The 19701-nt window shown below is 45.7% G+C and overlaps 1 protein-coding gene across 3 annotated transcripts in view; it reads right to left on the bottom strand.

The window, feature by feature from the left end:
• Positions 1-6193: 6193 nt before the first annotated feature.
• Positions 6194-19701, bottom strand: part of LOC106612094 (vascular endothelial growth factor A) — a 29173-nt gene continuing 15665 nt past the window's right edge. For 2 of the 3 annotated variants that reach the window (XM_014212940.2, XM_014212942.2), the window contains exons 5-11: positions 13235-13280; positions 12850-13046; positions 12263-12336; positions 12148-12180; positions 11184-11255; positions 9980-10165; positions 6194-9790 (exon numbers count right to left, since the gene is read on the bottom strand). In XM_014212940.2, the coding sequence (XP_014068415.1) occupies positions 9769-9790; positions 9980-10165; positions 11184-11255; positions 12148-12180; positions 12263-12336; positions 12850-13046; positions 13235-13280 (630 nt within the window). In that variant the 3' untranslated portion in view covers positions 6194-9768. Of the gene's footprint in view, positions 9791-9979; positions 10166-11183; positions 11256-12147; positions 12181-12262; positions 12337-12849; positions 13047-13234; positions 13281-16051; positions 17207-19701 lie in introns of those variants that run through there. The other variant, XM_014212944.2, reaches the window with a different exon arrangement.

The raw sequence follows: 19701 nt of genomic DNA on the forward strand, positions 1-19701 counted from the left end.
GAAACACAAACAATTACCACAAGACCTCTTCGGGTTACCTTCACCAATTCCACAGCACCCAACTCCATTTTCACCCACCTTGTAACCACATACAGTGCATTTGGAAATTATTCAGACTCCTTGACTTCTTCCACATTTTGTTACGTTACAGCCTTGTTCTAAAATTGATTAAATTATTTATTTTTCCTAACCAATCTACACACAATAACACATGGACAAAGCAATAACAGGTTTTTAGATTTTTTTGCAAATGTATTAAATATTAAAAACAGAAATACCTTATTTACATAAGTATTCAGACATTTGCTATGAGACTCGAAATTGAGCTCAGGTGCATCCTGTTTCAATTGATCATCCTTGAGATATTACTACAACTTGGAGTCAGCCTGTGGTAAATTCAATTGATTGGACATGATTTGGATAGGCACACACCTGTCTATATAAAGGTCCCACAGTTGACAGTGCATGTCAGAGCAAAAACCAAGCCATGAGGTCAAAGGAATTGTCCGTAGAGCTCCGAGACAGGATTGTGTTGAGGCACAGAACTGGGGAAGGGTACCAAAAACTCTCTGCAGCATTGAAGGTCCCCAAGAACACAGTGGCCTCCATCATTCTTAAATGGAAGAAGTTTGGAACCACCAAGACAATTCCTAGAGCTGACCACCCGGCCAAACTGAGCAATCGGTTGGAGAAGGGCCTTGGTCAAGGAGGTGACCAAGAACCCGATGATCAGTCTGACAGAGCTCCTCTGTGGAGATGGGAAAACCTTCCAGAAGGACAACCATCTCTGTAGCATTCCACCAATCAGGCCTTTATGGTAGAGTGGCCAGACAGAAGCCACTCCTCAGTAAAAGGCACGACAGCCCGCTTTGAGTTTGCCAAAAGGCACCTAAAGGAGAAACAAAATTCTCTGGTTTGATGAAACCAAGATTGAACTCTTTGGCCTCAATGCCAGGCATCACATCTGGAGGAAACCTGGCACCATCCCTACGGTAAAGCATGGTGTTGGCAGCATCATGCTGTGGAGATGTTTTTCAGAGGGAGGGACTGGGAGACTAGTCAGGATCGAGGAAAAGATGAATGGAGCAAAGTACAGTAGATCCTTGATGAAGATGTAGATCCTTGATGAAAACCTGCTGAAGATTGCTAACGACCTCAGACTGGGGCGAATGTTCACCTTCCAACATGACAACAACCCTAAGTACACAGCCAAGACAATGCAGGAGTGGCTTCAAGACAAGTCTCTCAATGTCCTTGAGTGGCCGAGCCAGAACCCGGACTTGAACCCATTCGAACATCTCTGGAGAGACTTGAGAATAGCTGTGCAGCGACGCTCCCCATCCAGCCTGACCGAGCTGGAGAGGATCTGCAGAGAAGAATGGGAGAAACTCCGCAAATACAGGTGTGCCAAGCTTGTAGCGTCATACCCAAGAAGACTCGAGGCTGTAATCGCTGCCAAAGGTGCTTCAACAAAGGACTGAGTAAAGGGTCTGAATACTTATGTAAATGTGATACCATTTTTATTTACATTTTTTATAAATTAGCAAACATTTCTAAAAACCTGTTTTTGCTTTGTCATTATGGGGTATTGTGTGTAGATTGATGAGGGGAAAACAACTATTTAATCAATTTTAGAATAAGCCTGTAACGAAACAAAATGTGGAATAAGTCAAGGGGTCTGAATACTTTCCGAATGTGCTGTATGGATCAGCCAAAAGGCAGGGGTCCACTTTCTCAAACTCTCACTCCTACCATCACAGACTCATCTTCATCCTGACCATCTGTGCAAGCCTCGGGCTTCGAGAACTTCAACACACCTGCCACCTTGGATAATTCACCCTCATTCACTTCTATTTCTCCTCCAGATGTAGATCCGGCATATGGCTTGCTCTGCTTACACTTTCCACCATTCTTCTTCGACAAACCATCTCCCTTTTCCCGCCATCTTCAACCAACTCAAGCTCACCTACCTCCCTCCCTCACTCTCTCTCTCTCTCTCTCTCTCCCTCTTCGACTCCTTTTCCCCTCCATTCCTCCTCCGTATTCCAAGTATGTCTCCTTATGATAATACTGCACTTTTACTAACATACATCTCCTTCTTGCCCTCAAGGGACTAGATTGTATTCAATTGAAACCTGCTTCATACAGAAGGGAAAACATTTCAGTAATTGAAAATTAAATGTTATGAACCAGTTAAATATAACACTATGGTGAAAGGAAAGATATGCGAAGATAGTGTGGCCCTTACAGAGTATAGTGAAGATAACAGTGAATACCAAACTCCAGAATGTGAGAGGGGAAGGGAGGGAGACAAACAGAGGGAAGGCGATATAGCTACACAGATGAACAGGTAGAGAGATAACATACAGGACTTGCTCAGATCTCATTCTATACCTACTGGCTCCCACATCTTTACCTCAACAAGAGCTGGCATGTTCAGACCACAACTATGTCCTCACCCATCTTCTCCCCCGCACCTCTCCTATACCCTCTCCTCTCTTTCCCTATAACCTAGACTCTCCGCCAGCCTCAACCCTTTCTGTGATAAAAGCCTATTTTCTCTGACAATGCAGGGGAAAAAACTAAACAATATCTGTGCATTTGTGTACATTAATATTGTAAATACATTTTGCAATGTCTCAAATTGATGTAATTAATCTTCTATTGGCTTTTATGTTCTCAAAGCAGCACAGCGATGCATGTTTCCGTAACAGATAACACTGATTGTATTTTCTTTTGTTCACCAAAGTCACAGGGGACTTAAAACATCATTCATCTTCCTGTCAGAGAGACATGGTTGGCCATAGTCAACACACAGAACACACACATATTGTAGGCCTACAATGACATGCACTCTCTCTCCCTCTCCCACACACAGATACCATCTAACAACACTACCTGCTTCAACACAGCTGCTGCTACAAAAGCAGAGGAAAACAAGCCTGAGGTTTATCATTACAAAAATATAGCACTACTCCACACAGAGAAAATTGGAAAAATACAGGAAACCACTTTCAGAGAGAGAGAGAGAGGGGGGGATAGGGAGTGAAGGATAAAGAGATAGAGAGAGAGGAGTGAGATAGGGAGTGAAGGATAGAGAGAGAGAGGGGGTGAGATAGGGAGTGAAGGATAGAGAGAGAGAGAGAGGGGGTGAGATAGGGAGTGAAGGATAGAGAGAGAGAGGGGAGTGAGATAGGGAGTGAAGGATAGAGAGAGGGAGGTGAGATAGGGAGTGAAGGTTAGCGAGAGAGAGAGAGAGAGAGGGGAGTGAAATAGGGAGTGAAGGATAGAGAGAGAAAGAGAGAGAGAGAGGGGATTGAAATAGGGAGTGAAGGATGGAGAGAGCGAGAGGGGAGTGAAATAGGGAATGAAGGATAGCGAGAGAGGGAGAGAGAGAGGGGAGTGAAATAGGGAGTGAAGGATAGAGAGAGAAAGAGAGAGAGTGAGAGGGGGGAGTGAAATAGGGAGTGAAGGATAGAGAGAGAGCAAAAGCAATGTCTTCTCATTATTTGTTGATTTCAAATTTGGTATGAGAGTCTGCTATACAAATTGATGGAAAGCGGTGTTGGGGGAGAAACATACAAAATTATACATCACACACATTTCTTTCCACAGGGCCATGGGGTGAGACAGGGATGCAGCATAAACCCCACCCTCTTCAACATATATATCAACAAATTTGCGAGAGCACTAAAACAGTCTGCAGCACCCGGCCTCAACCTACTAGAATCTGAAGTCAAATGACTACTGTTTGTTGATGATCTGGTGCTTCTGTCCCCAACCAAGGGGGCCTACAGCAGCACCTAGATCTTCTGCAAAGATTCAGTCAGACCTGGGCCCTGACAGTAAATCTCACTAAGACAAAAATAATGGTGTTCCAAAAAAGGTCCGGTTACCAGGACCACAAATACAAATTCCATCTAGACACCGGTGCCCTAGAGAACAAAAAACACTTTACATACCTTGGCCTAAACATCAGCGCCACAGGTAACTTCCACAAAGCTCTGAACGATTTGATAGACAAGGCAAGAAGGGCCTCCTATGCAGTCAAACGGAAGATAAAATACTTGAATCAGTTAAGGAACCCATTGCCCTTTATGGTTGTGAGGTCTGGGGTCCACTCACCAACCAGGAATTGAGACTCCGCATGCAGAATTCTGCAAAAATATCCTCTGTGTACAACGTAAAACACCAAATAATGCAAGTAGAGCAGAATTAGGTTGATAACCGCTAATTATCAAAATCCAGAAAAGAGCCGTTAAATTCTACAACCACCTAAAATGAAGCGATTCCCAAACCTTCCATACCAAAGTAATCACCTAGAAAGAGATGAACCTGAAGAAGAGTCCCCTAAGCAAGTTGGTCCTGGGTCTCTGTTCACAAACAGACCCCACAGAGCCCCAGGACAGCAACACAATTAGACCCAACCAAACCATGAGAAAAAGATAATTACTTAACACACTGGAAGGAATTTACAAAAAACAGAGCAAACTAGAATGCTATTTGGCCCTAAACAGAGAGTACACAGTGGCAGAATACCTGACCACTGTGACTGACCCAAAATTAAGGAAAGCTTTGACTATGTACAGACTCTGAACATAGCCTTGATATTGAGAAAGGCCGCCATAGGCCTTTCTCAATAAGTCAGGCTTTGTGCACACTGTCCACAAAATGAGGTGAAAACTGAGCTGCACTTCATAACCTCCTACCAAATGTATGACCATATTACAGACACATATTTCCCTCAGATTATACAGACCCAACAAATCCAATTTTGATAAACTCCCATATCTATTGGGTGAAATACCACAGTGTGCCATCACAGCAGCAAGATTTGTGACCTGTTGCCACAAGAAAAGGGCAACCAGTGAAGAACAAACACCATTGTAAATACAACCCATATTTATGTTTATTTTCCCTTTTGTAATTTAACCATTTGCACATCGTTACAACACTGTATAGTCATAATGACATTTGAAATGTCTCTATTCCTTTGGAAACATGTTTCCCATGCCAATAAAGCCATTTGAATTGAAAGAGAGAAAGAGAGGGGAGCGAGAAAGAAAGATAGGGAGTGAAGGAGAGAGAGAGAGAGAGAGAGAGAGAGAGAGAGAGAGAGAGAGAGAGAGAGAGAGAGAGAGAGAGAGGAGGATGAGGAGTTTCAGGGACACATCACAACAAGTCATTGGTTCTCAGGGGCATCACCATCGTAGCAGACACAGTAAGTTCCAATATTACGCTTCACCAACATGACAAGGTTCTGGGGCATATTCAGAGAGTAGACAATGTTTTTACAACAAAAAAGAAGAGATGAATCCTTGTCTCCTGATGGATGAGTCACTCTCTCTTCCTCCCTCTCTCCCTCTGTTCCCCTAATCTTGTGCAGGCGTCTATATTTAGTCACTGGCAGGATGCCCTTTGAGACAGGTAGGCCAGGCAGCATCAGACTTGAGCTCACTCTCACTGGAGCCCATTTCTGTCCTTCTCTCAGTGTGGGCCCCAAAAGATGAACTGCAACACAGAGATCGAGAGAGAGAGAGACAGAGAGAGACAGAGAGAGTCAGAGACAGAGAGAGAGACAGAGACAGAGAGACAGAGACAGAGAGAGAGAGAGAGACACACACAGACAGAGAGACAGAGAGACACTGGATGGGAAAGCATTACTCCTCTTAGCAGCCAATTCCTAGATATCATCTGCTAACGGAAATTCCACTGTCACTGCCTCACAACCTCTGAGATGAAAAGTCAATATGAGGACGTTGAGTATATTCCCATAAAATCACATTATCATCACTCGTTTGAAGATGGAAATAATTGCCACTCAGCAGTACACACACAGACAGTGACGTAGACTGCCCCCCCCCCCCACACACACACACACACACACACACACACACACACACACACACACACACACACTTCTGTGCGGCTGACTCAGCACAGTTCATGTGAGGAGGAGAGGCAATATTATTTCTCATATCACGTCACTCACACACTCTCTATCCCTCCATCCTTCACTCCCAGGGTGTCACTCTAATCATCAGCCTGTTTATCTTTCATTACTGTTCAGAGAGATGAAAGAGAAGAGAGGAATGAAGAAAAGGGAGGAGGGAGGGTGGCAAAAAAGGGATGACATCAAAGTGATTACGGGAAGGACATTGGAAGCATTGGAGAGACTACCAATAACAAAACATTTTACGAAAAATAACACGTTTCATTTAATAATATCTGCAACATTGTATCATGGTTGTGTAGTATTAACATCTTCAATTAGGACAGTATGCTTTGTTTACATAAACACCGAGTTGATTAATCAGACAATATATAGGCCTACTCTGCATGGTACAGACAGTTGATTAATCAGACATAATATAGGCCTACTCTGCATGGTACAGACAGTAGATTAATCAGACAATATATAGGCCTACTCTGCATGGTACAGACAGTTGATTAATCAGACATAATATAGGCCTACTCTGCATGGTGCAGACAGTTGATTAATCAGACATAATATAGGCCTACTCTGCATGGTACAGACAGTTGATTAATCAGACATAATATAGGCCTACTCTGCATGGTGCAGACAGTTGATTAATCAGACATAATATAGGCCTACTCTGCATGGTACAGACAGTTGATTAATCAGACATAATATAGGCCTACTCTGCATGGTACAGACAGTTGATTAATCAGACATAATATAGGCCTACTCTGCATGGTACAGACAGTTGCACACTACATCAGATTGGGCACAAAAGGTGTAGCAGCATAAATAGTATCAGTGATATACACATCACAACGTATTTGTAATTGTAAAGTCTAACATGGGAGTATATTTGGAATGAATTACAAGACATTCTAAAGTATGCTCTACATCATACACAAGATGGTGGTTGGTTATAAGACATAAGATATTGTTATGTATGTTTAGTCAGGGTCTGCCTGCTATAGCTGAGTATAAGACCATGGGGGCTAGAATAGGTCTACCTGGACAGTCTACAGTATATAGGGTAAGTGCTAGACTCGCTTTGTCAAACTCATGGGTCTACAACAAGGTGGTTGAGGGAAGACTAGGTGCGTACAGACAAGAGGAGCAACTAGCACATTCATTTTGGCTATGTCATGGACATGGGTAGTATACTGCTGCTTGAATAGAGCATTTAGTCCCTTCTAGAAGTGTCTTTCTGTAACTGGCAAGTTTCCTGTGGACCAACACACAGCTAGACAATGACGCTTTGCAAAATATACCTCAGGGGTTTTGGGTTGGCATTCATTGGCCACCATTCAGAGGAGAGGAGCTCACAGATGCTTCCAGCTATAGGGACGGGAGGCAAATTCAGTAGAGCTGTGTCTGGTCTGACTGCCCTCACAGGACCAACGTCAGAGCCTGAATTCAAACACACTTTTCACATACAGCTCACAAATCCCTCAGCTATATATCTGTTAACAGGCAGAGTTCAGAGGAATCGCTGATATGTTGTCCGAGTTCTCATATTTTGGAGAGGAATCTGCTACAACTTCAGCTAAAATACTCATATGCTCATCTCAGTCTCTGAATCAGAAACCATACTTATTGCTTAGTGAAAAGAGACTTTTCAGACTGAGTTGGAAATAAAAGGACCATATAAAAAGGAATGTCAGTGGAATAACACTTGGAATGTGACACAGGGTCAGGAATTACATTAGGGGGGTTCTAGAACTGCTAAGAAGAGGTACAGATTGGAAGCTTGAACAATGTTAAGTAGAAAATAACTATTTTCAGTGTTGAATGGGGTTCTAACCAATATTGTAGCTGTATCCTAACCCCACAGCTCTACTCATCCCACACAGAGAGAGAACTAAATGGTTGATTTTTACTGCAGCAGGAATAGGTATTTGCTAGACATTATTTTTCTGGTGATTATTTTAGTTACCCATTAGAATGTATATTGGGTCCTATTTTGTGGCCATTGAGAAATCTCTCCCTGTTTAAAATTCTACATATGTTTAAATGCCTCCTGTCTACATAGTGGTGTTAGTCGGCCACCCAGAGGGACTCTTTATGTAGACGGATTTTGGACAAATAAAAACAAAACAAAAGAAACATTCCACAATATACAACATCTAATAAGTCAACTGGACAAAATGATGCCAAAATATAACAACTTATACAAAGACAATTAAACAGAACAAACATTTGGACTTCTTTAGACTCTTATATTGCATTCATTTCTAATCAGAAGTGTGTGTATGTGTGTGTGTGAACCCTTGGACCATAGCCAAGCCTCATCATTGTCATTCCCCTCACTGCCCTGTCGGCGTGAACAGCTCTTTCACTCCGGAGCGGAGAGATGGAGACAAAAACCAAATCAAACAGATGACAGAACACCCCTCAGTGATCCAGCCTGTGAAACCCCTCAGTGATCCAGCCTGTGAAACCCCTCAGTGATCCAGCCTGTGAAACCCCTCAGTGATCCAGCCTGTGAAACCCCTCAGTGATCCAGCCTGTGAAACCCCTCAGTGATCCAGCCTGTGAAACCCCTCAGTGATCCAGCCTGCGAAACCCCTCAGTGATCCAGCCTGCGAAACCCCTCAGTGATCCAGCCTGTGAAACCCCTCAGTGATCCAGCCTGTGAAGCCCCTCAGTGATCCAGCCTGTGAAGCCCCTCAGTGATCCAGCCTGTGAAGCCCCTCAGTGATCCAGCCTGTGAAGCCCCTCAGTGATCCAGCCTGTGAAGCCCCTCAGTGATCCAGCTTGTGAAACCCCTCAGTGATCCAGCCTGCGAAACCCCAGCCTGTGACCATATGCTGTGGATGAGAGAGACTAACTGTGGCAGGGTAACCCATCTGTGCCATTCAGTGTGTAGACCACACAGATACAGCCTATGCAGCTATTCAACTCACTTAGCTATAGGTCCATTGGGTATCCCTGATGGCTTTATACACACAACAAATAGCTGGTGCATGCGTGTGTGTACATGTGTGTGTGTGTGTGTCCATTCACTATTCTATATCCTTAATGCACTTTAATGACTTGACCCTGGAATCATTCTCCTATCGGGGTCTCCCTGTACACAAAATATAACACACGTATCAATATCAGGATCATTATGTCTGTTGCCATTGTCTTTCTGCAAAACAGTCCAACAGCAGTTCATGGGCAAAACTGACCCACCGTGTCTATGAAGACAACAAAATTCAACATGAACGTGTCTGTTAAATCTGATCTGTGATCAGTCTTCAAATCCTCTTCATGTCCAAAGTCCCAATGTCCCATACAGCATTGGAGGTGTGAGTGTTGAATTCTGTCTGGTCCACAACTAACGTCCTGGCGACCCACTACCTCACATCGCCCTCATGTTACCAGACATCTAAACTGTGCTTTACATTTGGTCCCATCATTTACTCTTGTGAAGGAGAGAGTGTTACATACATGTTGATTGGACGATAGCAGCTAAGCGCCTGAAGAAGCTGTGTGATGAAACTGACTGCACATATACAGCTCTACACACAGGTACATATATTTACGTTGTAATACTGCACTGACTTGGTGTTTCTGGAGGACAAGGAAGAGGAGAGTTAGGGGTACATCTTCCACTCCTCTTTGTTCCCCAGACTTCTGCTGAGCATGGATGAAAGTGGGTGAGCATGGATGAGAGTGGGTAAGCATGGATGAAAGTGGGTGAGCATGGATGAGAGTGGGTGAGCATGGATGAGAGTGGGTAAGCATGGATGAGAGTGGGTGAGCATGGATGAGAGTGAGTCTGGAACCAGCGGACAGAAAGAGCATCACCGGCTCCTGGCCTCACATCTAAAACAAAAATGAAACAAGAGATTTTAGATCAGATTAATTAAATGTGTAATGCTGGGTTGTGGTTTAGCTATGTTTGAATGTGGTTGTGATGCATGGTCACGGTTGATACTACATCTCTGGTAATGGTTCAAGCTCTCCGTCTATGGCTCTGGTTCTGAAGGTGGTTTGCAGTCCCTGGACACTGACCTGCAGAGGTGCTGGTTGAGTCTCCTCCCTTTCTGGCTGCAGTTCTCAGCGGTCACGTTGCAGCGACACCGACACAAATGCAAATCGAGTGTCCACTTCCTCCCAGGACAGGGGGTACATCGAGGGCCTGGCAAGGGAGACGGGGTGGTCGGGGGAGGAGAGGGCGTAGTCGGGGGAGAGGAGGGTCTGGGGCGGTAAGGAGAATAGAACAAATACTGCAACTTTAAAACAGACACCAGTGGCTTTCAAACCTGATGTTCCACATAGGATTCAAGAGGAATAAAGCTGTCCCTGTGCCCATTGCAGTAGACTTCCTCTTGTCTGAGAGGCCCTTTAATGTGCCATTGGCTGGGATTCCCATTAGGGAGTTAACCTCAGTCTGTGTCTAAGTGAGCCCATCCACGACTGAGTTAACTCACCCTGGCCTGTCTGGGTGGCTAATGGACTTCTTCAATTAAGTGATTTAATTAATGAAGCAGATACAGAGAGACCATCTTTGTGTGGGCCTGGCTGAGTGGTCATGGCTGGTTTGCCACAATGAGAGAGGGAGGAGGTGGTGGCTGGGCTGCCACAGAGAGAGAGGGAGGAGGTGGTGGCTGGGCTGCCACAGAGAGAGAGGGAGGAGGTGGTGGCTGGGCTGCCACAGAGAGAGAGGGAGGAGGTGGTGGCTGGGCTGCCACAGAGAGAGAGGGAGGAGGTGGTGGCTGGGTTGCCACAGAGAGAGAGGGAGGAGGTGGTGGCTGGGTTGCCACAGAGAGAGAGGGAGAAGGTGGTGGCTGGGCTGGCACGGAGGAGGTGGTGGCTGGGTTGCCACAGAGAGAGGGAGGAGGTGGTGGCTGGGTTGCCACAGAGAGAGAGGGCTGGGTTACCACAGAGATAATTAGTCACCAAATTGGCATCAAATTAGGCAGATTACACACCTGCCAGTAACTCAATGGGATCTGATCTGAGTGATGGATGGGCCTGAGAGACACTGAGTGAACTCTGACCCCTATAAGAGGACATAGCTGACAGCAGCATGATGGGTGGAGAATTGAAGAAGAAGGGCTGAATTCACTTTTTCTGCTGTGTGGAGTGAGTTTCTTGGAATTATTTGTGCGTACCCACAGAGTAACAGACAGTTGCTTAGACTCGTGCATAAAGCTTTATGTAAATAAAGAAGCAACAACTCAGGAGTTAATTTAGCATGTTTAGTTGAACTTACATAGTTCCACTTTTCTTTCGTTTGGATTTCCCTCTCTCCCTTTTCCTGTCTTTCCTCAGAGGCTTTGCAGGCCTGTTAGTCAGAGACATACATCTGCGTCAAACAACAATACATCACAATAGCAGATCAAAATCTAAATAGATACATTACAGACTGAGTTAAATGCCTCTAATTCCATTTTTTGTGGGATTCCCTTAAAGTCCAACAGCCTTATTAGAAAATAAAATGTCTGCCTCCGTCCCCCTTTCAAGCTTTCACTCTTGGGCCAGTAACTGAAAGGTTGCTAGATCGAATCCTCGAGCTGACACGGTAAAGATCTGTCGTTCTGCCCCTGAACAAGGCAGTTAACCCACTGTTCCTAGGCAGTCATTGTAAAATAAGAATTTGTTCTTAACTGACTTGCCTAGTTAAATAAAGGTAAAGTAATAAATAAATAAAAACATATTTTTACTCTCTCTCCTTCTCTCTATCCCTCTGTTTTCACTCTTTCCCTAACTTTCCCTCTTTGTGGGCCTTGACCTCTGTCCAGCTCTGTTGGTCTAAGGCTAGCTAATCACTCTGCCACTAGGTCAAGGGTGGGCTGGGGCTTCCAAACATGTGACAGAGCAAAAGTAGCCTTTTCTGTATGGTCAAAAGCCTTGCCTTAGCGTCTTCTCAGAAATACTATAAAATAACATGGTGTAATAATAATAATGTTGTATAGAAATAGAAACTTCGATCTGCTTTGGTAATTGCTCTCAGAGCACTCACTCAGCACAAAGGGTAAGATATCTCTATGGAGACAGTGGCATGTGAACGGTCCCATGGGATATTAGGCTAGCGCTCGAGCATCACAAAGACGCTAACTCACTAAGCTAGAGGTACAGAGAGGTACACAGAAACAGATACCCAAACACACACTAAGAGACACACACACAGACAAACACAAATGTACACAAACAGCCACATATATACAGTACTGTACCTGGTAGGGGCTGATTGAAGATTCTCTTTTAGTCTACAGGGAAAGAGAGCAGGTTATTTGAGGACACACACAGAGAATGCAGTCATGCATAGGCTGTGTGTGTGTGTGCGCTCACCTGCACTCACACTGGCTGTGCTCAACGAAGTCCAGCTGAATGAGCTCATGCTTCATAAAGGAGGTCTTCATTAGCTGCAGAGGACAAAGACACAAACTACGGTTACAAATCATTCTGTGTGTGAGAGTGTGTACCTCCATGGTGATAGAGTGTGTACCTCCATGGTGATAGAGTGTGTACCTCCATGGTGATAGAGTGTGTACCTCCATGGTGATAGAGTGTGTACCTCCATGGTGATAGAGTGTGTACCTCCATGGTGATAGAGAGTGTACCTCCATGGTGATAGAGAGTGTACCTCCATGGTGATAGAGAGTGTACCTCCATGGTGATAGAGTGTGTACCTCCATGGTGATAGAGTGTGTACCTCCATGGTGATAGAGTGTGTACCTCCATGGTGATAGAGAGTGTACCTCCATGGTGATAGAGAGTGTACCTCCATGGTGATAGAGTGTGTACCTCCATGGTGATAGAGTGTGTACCTCCATGGTGATAGAGTGTGTACCTCCATGGTGATAGAGTGTGAGAGTGTGTACCTCCATGGTGATAGAGTGTGTACCTCCATGGTGATAGAGTGTGAGAGTGTGTACCTCCATGGTGATAGAGTGTGTGAGTGAGGGCACACACTCCAGTGCCTCGTCGGAGCAGCACCCACCACAGCGGTGGACCGACACACAGGAAGGCACGAAGAGGTGATGCGTCTCTCCCGGCAACTCCCGCCACACCTCCACCAGGGTATCCCTGGGCTCACAACCAGTCCGAGAGTACACCTCCAACCACCGACGCACTGGAGGGAGGGAGAGCGAGAAATTTCAGATGAATAGGTTTGACAAGGTCACTAACACATCACAAATCTAGTCATAATGTATTCATTCTCACTTTATGAATCTCAACTCTGTTATTCATACACACACAGTTACTCATCATCAGCCTGTTCATATATGCTGGTGTGATTATCACAAGGGGGGGGGGTACCTTCTCTAGATTTGGGGGTGGTGTCCGCAGGTCTCCAGTGGGCTAGCTGGAAGAGCAGAGGCAGAAGAAGAGGTGTGTCAGGTGGTAAATCCCTGCATGTTTTTAACCTTATATACAGAGAGGACCCCTAGTACCCCACAGCCCCACGTACCCCACAGCCCCACGTACCCCACAGCCCCTCGTACCCCACAGCCCCTCGTACCCCACAGCCCCTCGTACCCCACAGCCCCACGTACCCCACAGCCCCTCGTACCCCACAGCCCCTCGTACCCCACAGCCCCACGTACCCCACAGCCCCACGTACCCCACAGCCCCTCGTACGCTCTCATGCTCTACACTGATACCAAATACCTTAGCCAGGTCAGTAACACACAAAAAACATACTATGTAGTTTACACACACACACACACACACACACACACACACACACACACACACACACACACACACACACACACACACACACACACACACACACACACACACACACACACACACACACACACACACACACACGCACACGCAAACACTTCACACACGCAAACACTTCACACACGCAAACACTTCACACACGCACCCCCACCCACCCACCTTCATTATTAGATCTGAGTGGACCAGGGCCACTGCTGAGAGAACGTAGACTTCGCCCAACCGCCCCACCCTGCCCCCGTGCTCTCTCTACAGTTTCTGGTTTGGCCCCATTTCATTTGGAGTTCACCGATGTGTGTGTGGCCATTTTGTGAACACATATACTGTAGTGTCTGAGCAAGTGTCTGAGCAACAAGAAACATGTCAGATCACAAGGGTGTTTCATTCATATTACAAATCAATCAGCACAAAACATCCCCAGGAGTAGGGTGGGCAATAGCTCCACAGACTCGTCCCTAGGAGGAGTAGGGTGGGCAATAGCTCCACAGACTCGTCCCTAGGAGGAGTAGGGTGGGCAATAGCTCCACAGACTGGCCCCTAGGAGGAGTAGGGTGGGCAATAGCTCCACAGACTGGTCCCTAGGAGGAGTAGGGTGGGCAATAGCTCCACAGACTGGTCCCTAGGAGGAGTAGGGTGGGCAATAGCTCCACAGACTGGTCCCTAGGAGGAGTAGGGTGGGCAATAGCTCCACAGACTCGTCCCTAGGAGGAGTAGGGTGGGCAATAGCTCCACAGACTCGTCCCTAGGAGGAGTAGGGTGGGCAATAGCTCCACAGACTGGTCCCTAGGAGGAGTAGGGTGGGCAATAGCTCCACAGACTGGTCCCTAGGAGGAGTAGGGTGGGCAATAGCTCCACAGACTGGTCCCTAGGAGGAGTAGGGTGGGCAATAGCTCCACAGACTGGTCCCTAGGAGGAGTAGGGTGGGCAATAGCTCCACAGACTCATCCCTAGGAGGAGTAGGGTGGGCAATAGCTCCACAGACTGGTCCCTAGGAGGAGTAGGGTGGGCAATAGCTCCAGACTGGCCCCTAGGAGGAGTAGGGTGGGCAATAGCTCCACAGACTGGTCCCTAGGAGGAGTAGGGTGGGCAATAGCTCCAGACTGGCCCCTAGGAGGAGTAGGGTGGGCAATAGCTCCACAGACTGGCCCCTAGGAGGAGTAGGGTGGGCAATAGCTCCACAGACTGGCCCCTAGGAGGAGTAGGGTGGGCAATAGCTCCAGACTGGCCCCTAGGAGGAGTAGGGTGGGCAATAGCTCCAGACTGGCCCCTAGGAGGAGTAGGGTGGGCAATAGCTCCACAGACCGGCCCCTAGGAGGAGTAGGGTGGGCAATAGCTCCACAGACCAGCCCCTAGGAGGAGTAGGGTGGGCAATAGCTCCACAGACCAGCCCCTAGGAGGAGTAGGGTGGGCAATAGCTCCACAGACCAGCCCCTAGGAGGAGTAGGGTGGGCAATAGCTCCACAGACTGGCCCCTAGGAGGAGTAGGGTGGGCAATAGCTCCACAGACTGGCCCCTGTGGAGGAGTTGATACTGTCACCCCAAGTGTGTGTTCGTTGTACTGCTCCCAGAGAAGACTATTCCCCTCCAGTCTGGTTGCATCTGTTCCTGGCTGACACTGGCATTGGCACAGTCTCACTCTCTCTGTGTCTCCCTCTCTGACACACACACAAGTAATGTAAACAGTGCCAGCCAAGCTCTTGCAGCAGCCCACACAGTGCCAGCTGCAGCATCAGTCTTAGACCCTCCAACTGCCACAATTAACCCAGCTATCCCCCAGGGGGACGAGTAGAAAAAGCCGTTGGGACCACTGTGTGTGTCAGAGAGAGAGAGATGTGGGCCCCAATGCAACATGATTCCCAGGACCTCCAATCTGATATATCCCACGGCCACGCAGCTCAATCAGGACAGCTTCAGGTCACTACATGTTCTTGATATAAAACCAATCTGCCATGTAGAGAGTTGTGTGCCTGAGTCTATTATGTTGGCTAATTATTATCCATCCCTATATGTCACTCATGTACAGTACATCTACCTTGTGTTACAAAGAACATGTCAGTCATTCTGACAGAGTTGTGCCACATTGTGCCTATCCATACATGGTACATGCTCTAGGAGAGTGAGGTGCACCACAGAATTCTGTAAACCTTCATAAGCTCAGAGCGTCAATGACCGTGGGGGTAAGCTCCAAACACACAAAGATCAGTTGAAAATATTAAAAACAAAGACGCTATACTGCTCCTAAAGTCACTGTATTCCCATCTTTATTTTCCCTTCAAATAAACCAGATGTTTTGTTGCATAATGCAGACAAAGGAATAAAAACATCTAAACTCCTGTGATTTCCATGCAAACAATTGTCTAGCAGAGTGTAGTTAGTTATCTGACATACCTTAGCATGGGACATGGGTATTCTGGAGAGCAAGAGGAACTGAAACATTCCTAGAATAACTTGAAGCATAATCCCCATTGTGCAGAACTCCAAAAAACCAAATTTTCCGTCAATGAATTGTTGATTTTCTTTTGTCTTTTCTCTCCACTCAATCAATATTCAATCTGTAGTCCTTAGGTTCCATGTTATGGATTGACAGCCGGGGTGGCATTCCCTTCCCGTTAAGAACGTGAAATATATTAATTTATACAAATAAGTAATTATGAATCCGTCTATAGCAAATGAGTAGGCGAACACTCAAATGAGTGGCTTGAAACTAACTTAATTCATCAACAATTGCACAATGTATTTGGCTACAATATAACAATTTATAATCCAATGCCATCAATCGGCCTAATCATTCTTGGCAATCAAGCGCACACATATGATGCCTGCATATTGACAAATAGCCTAATTTAATAAATCTCAGTCGTTCACGTTCAATTCAATACAGTTTGGTTGCATCTATTTTACTGAGAGTTGTGTGAACTTTGAATGATGGCCCCCAATATTCCAAAGCCAGAGGTTCGGGTATGTAAACCGGTTACATTCGCCCATTGTTGGCCAGAAACCCATGAAACGGTCCGTGGTTGAGCGTCAGTAGTAGCGTGACTACAGGTCCATTTATAGTCCCGATAAGATATTTTGCGATATTGTATCCTTGACTCTAAAAACGTTTAAAAAGGACAAAAAGCCCTTATTTGCGATCCAACACTAATGTCTTAAATCACATCGGCTACGGTGCCGAACGCACATTTCATGACACTGCGTAGCCTATCCACAGCGGTGTCTCTGAGAAATAGCCTAGATGACGTTTCGTTGAAGACGCATGTGCCGCCGCGACTTATCCTTTTGTCCTCTTTGATAATAACATATTGAAGTTAATGGTGCCAGAGCAGTCCACAAAGGGAAGGGTCCTTGACAGCGTCTCTTGGTCTGTTATGATTGGTTGCTCATGTCCTTTGCCCTTCAGATCACAATTAAAAGGCGCACTCCACTCGACGCACTCCGAATTCCGCGTAACCTTTGCACTGCCAACTTTTTCAAAATGACATGGACGCACCCGCGCACTGGACACAGGTGAACGTCGCCCTTCAATTCGTCATTCAGCAGATCAATCAATAATTTACCACTCCTCTTTCTCAGCCACATAATACATTTTTAAATAACGATACAATATTTACATTTTTTATTACATTTAAGTCATTTAGCAGACGCTCATATCCAGAGCGATCATTTTTTTTCATACTGGTCCCCCGTGGGAATCGAACCCACAACCCTGGCGTTGCAAACACCATGCTCTAACAACTGAGCCACACTGAGCCACACAATAAAGGGGGTCATTTTATTGCACTAAGATCTCTTTATATCATTCACCCAAATCCACATCCAAGCTCTCACAGACAGACACATAAAACACACCAATAACTGATCACCCCCAGTGAATAGATATTAATAATTTATTTGGTTGGAATAATACATTTGCACAACTAATTTAGGTCAACAGTCAGAGGCTTACAAAACCTTGATCAGCAGCACTAGGTCACAGTCAGAGGCTTACAAAACCTTGATCAGCAGCACTAGGTCACAGTCAGAGGCTTACAAAACCTTGATCAGCAGCACTAGGTCACAATCAGAGGCTTACAAAACCTTGATCAGCAGCACTAGGTCACAGTCAGAGGCTTACAAAACCTTGATCAGCAGCACTAGGTCACAGTCAGAGGCTTACAAAACCTTGATCAGCAGCACTAGGTCACAGTCAGAGGCTTACAAAACCTTGATCAGCAGCACTAGGTCACAGTCAGAGGCTTACAAAACCTTGATCAGCAGCACTAGGTCACAGTCAGAGGCTTACAAAACCTTGATCAGCAGCACTAGGTCACAGTCAGAGGCTTACAAAACCTTGATCAGCAGCACTAGGTCACAGTCAGAGGCTTACAAAACCTTGATCAGCAGCACTAGGTCACAGTCAGAGGCTTACAAAACCTTGATCAGCAGCACTAGGTCACAGTCAGAGGCTTACAAAACCTTGATCAGCAGCACTAGGTCACAATCAGAGGCTTACAAAACCTTGATCAGCAGCACTAGGTCACAGTCAGAGGCTTACAAAACCTTGATCAGCAGCACTAGGTCACAATGAGAGGCTTACAAAACCTTGATCAGCAGCACTAGGTCACAGTCAGAGGCTTACAAAACCTTGATCAGCAGCACTAGGTCACAGTCAGAGGCTTACAAAACCTTGATCAGCAGCACTAGGTCACAGTCAGAGGCTTACAAAACCTTGATCAGCAGCACTAGGTCACAGTCAGAGGCTTACAAAACCTTGATCAGCAGCACTAGGTCACAGTCAGAGGCTTACAAAACCTTGATCAGCAGCCCAGACGTACAGTGAACCCTGTCTCCCATCAGTTTGTCTTTATGTCGACAGAAGAGTCTCTGTCAGTGTGGTGTGTTTTGGTTATGAGGGGGCACTTGTGCACTACATGGGGGATGTCGGTATGCAGGGACCTGTTATCTCCTGTGGTTTCAGCTAAGGGCTTGAGAAACAACACGAGGCCATAGAGTCATTAACACACACCGCACCACTCGCTCACTCCCAAACCTGACAGGACATGTGAGAGTGGAATCAGGTGAGAAACAAACTCAAAATGAAACATTGGATGTTGTTGGTTGAGATCAGAGGAACAGCATGAATCCACGACACCGGGAAGAGAAGGTTGTCATTAAACATCACTGAAACACAATCTGTGACTTATGGAAAGTGTCCGTCGGCCGTCACCACAGCAATAAATTAAATACATTTCTAATCTTAGAAATATGAATCTGCCTGCGCGGCACTTCAGTGCTTTCCATGGTATAATTACCATTCCTAAAATGAATTCTTCAACATCAGAGAAGTGTACAATTAAATACCATTTTAAAAAGTCCTAATATGACTTCATTTTCAAATGTCTCCTGATTCCATGTCCTTTCAATGGGAAAGGATATAGTATATCTAGGGACAGTTTTTCCTCTTCACAAAACCAGGAAAAGCTGAAGGCCCTAAATATTGCATGTAGGTAACATTGTCAGGAAAAATATATATACTGTTTGGGACAGGAGTTATGACTGTATTTGGGTCCACCCTGGGCCCAGTAGCAGAGTCAAGAGTTCCATGATATCATTGACACACAGAGGCACAATGACTGAATCCCAGTGGTTCAAGGGCAGCTGTGCAGAGCACCACCTTTCTGTCATTAAGGAATTCTACCTTTGATTAAAGTCTTTACATTACGCAACCATAGACTTACAGTACGCAACCATAGACTTACAGTACGCAACCATAGACTTACAGTACGCAACCATAGACTTACAGTACGCAACCATAGACTTACAGTACGCAACCATAGACTTATATTACGGAACACTGAAGTTTTACTATATCTGGAATGCCCCATCTCCAGTGGGCAAATTCACACAGTCCCATGAATCTTGTTGAGACTGCCTCTGAACGGCCGTGGGGGAAACAGCATGTCACGGGTATGCAAACCAATCAGCAACTGGCTAACAGGAGTCTTGGTTCCATCCAATAGGGTAAGAGATGTGCTGCTAACGACATGTCCTACTGCTGT

Source organism: Salmo salar, chromosome ssa09, assembly GCF_905237065.1.
Source record: "Salmo salar chromosome ssa09, Ssal_v3.1, whole genome shotgun sequence".
NCBI classification, from domain to species: Eukaryota; Metazoa; Chordata; class Actinopteri; order Salmoniformes; family Salmonidae; genus Salmo; species Salmo salar.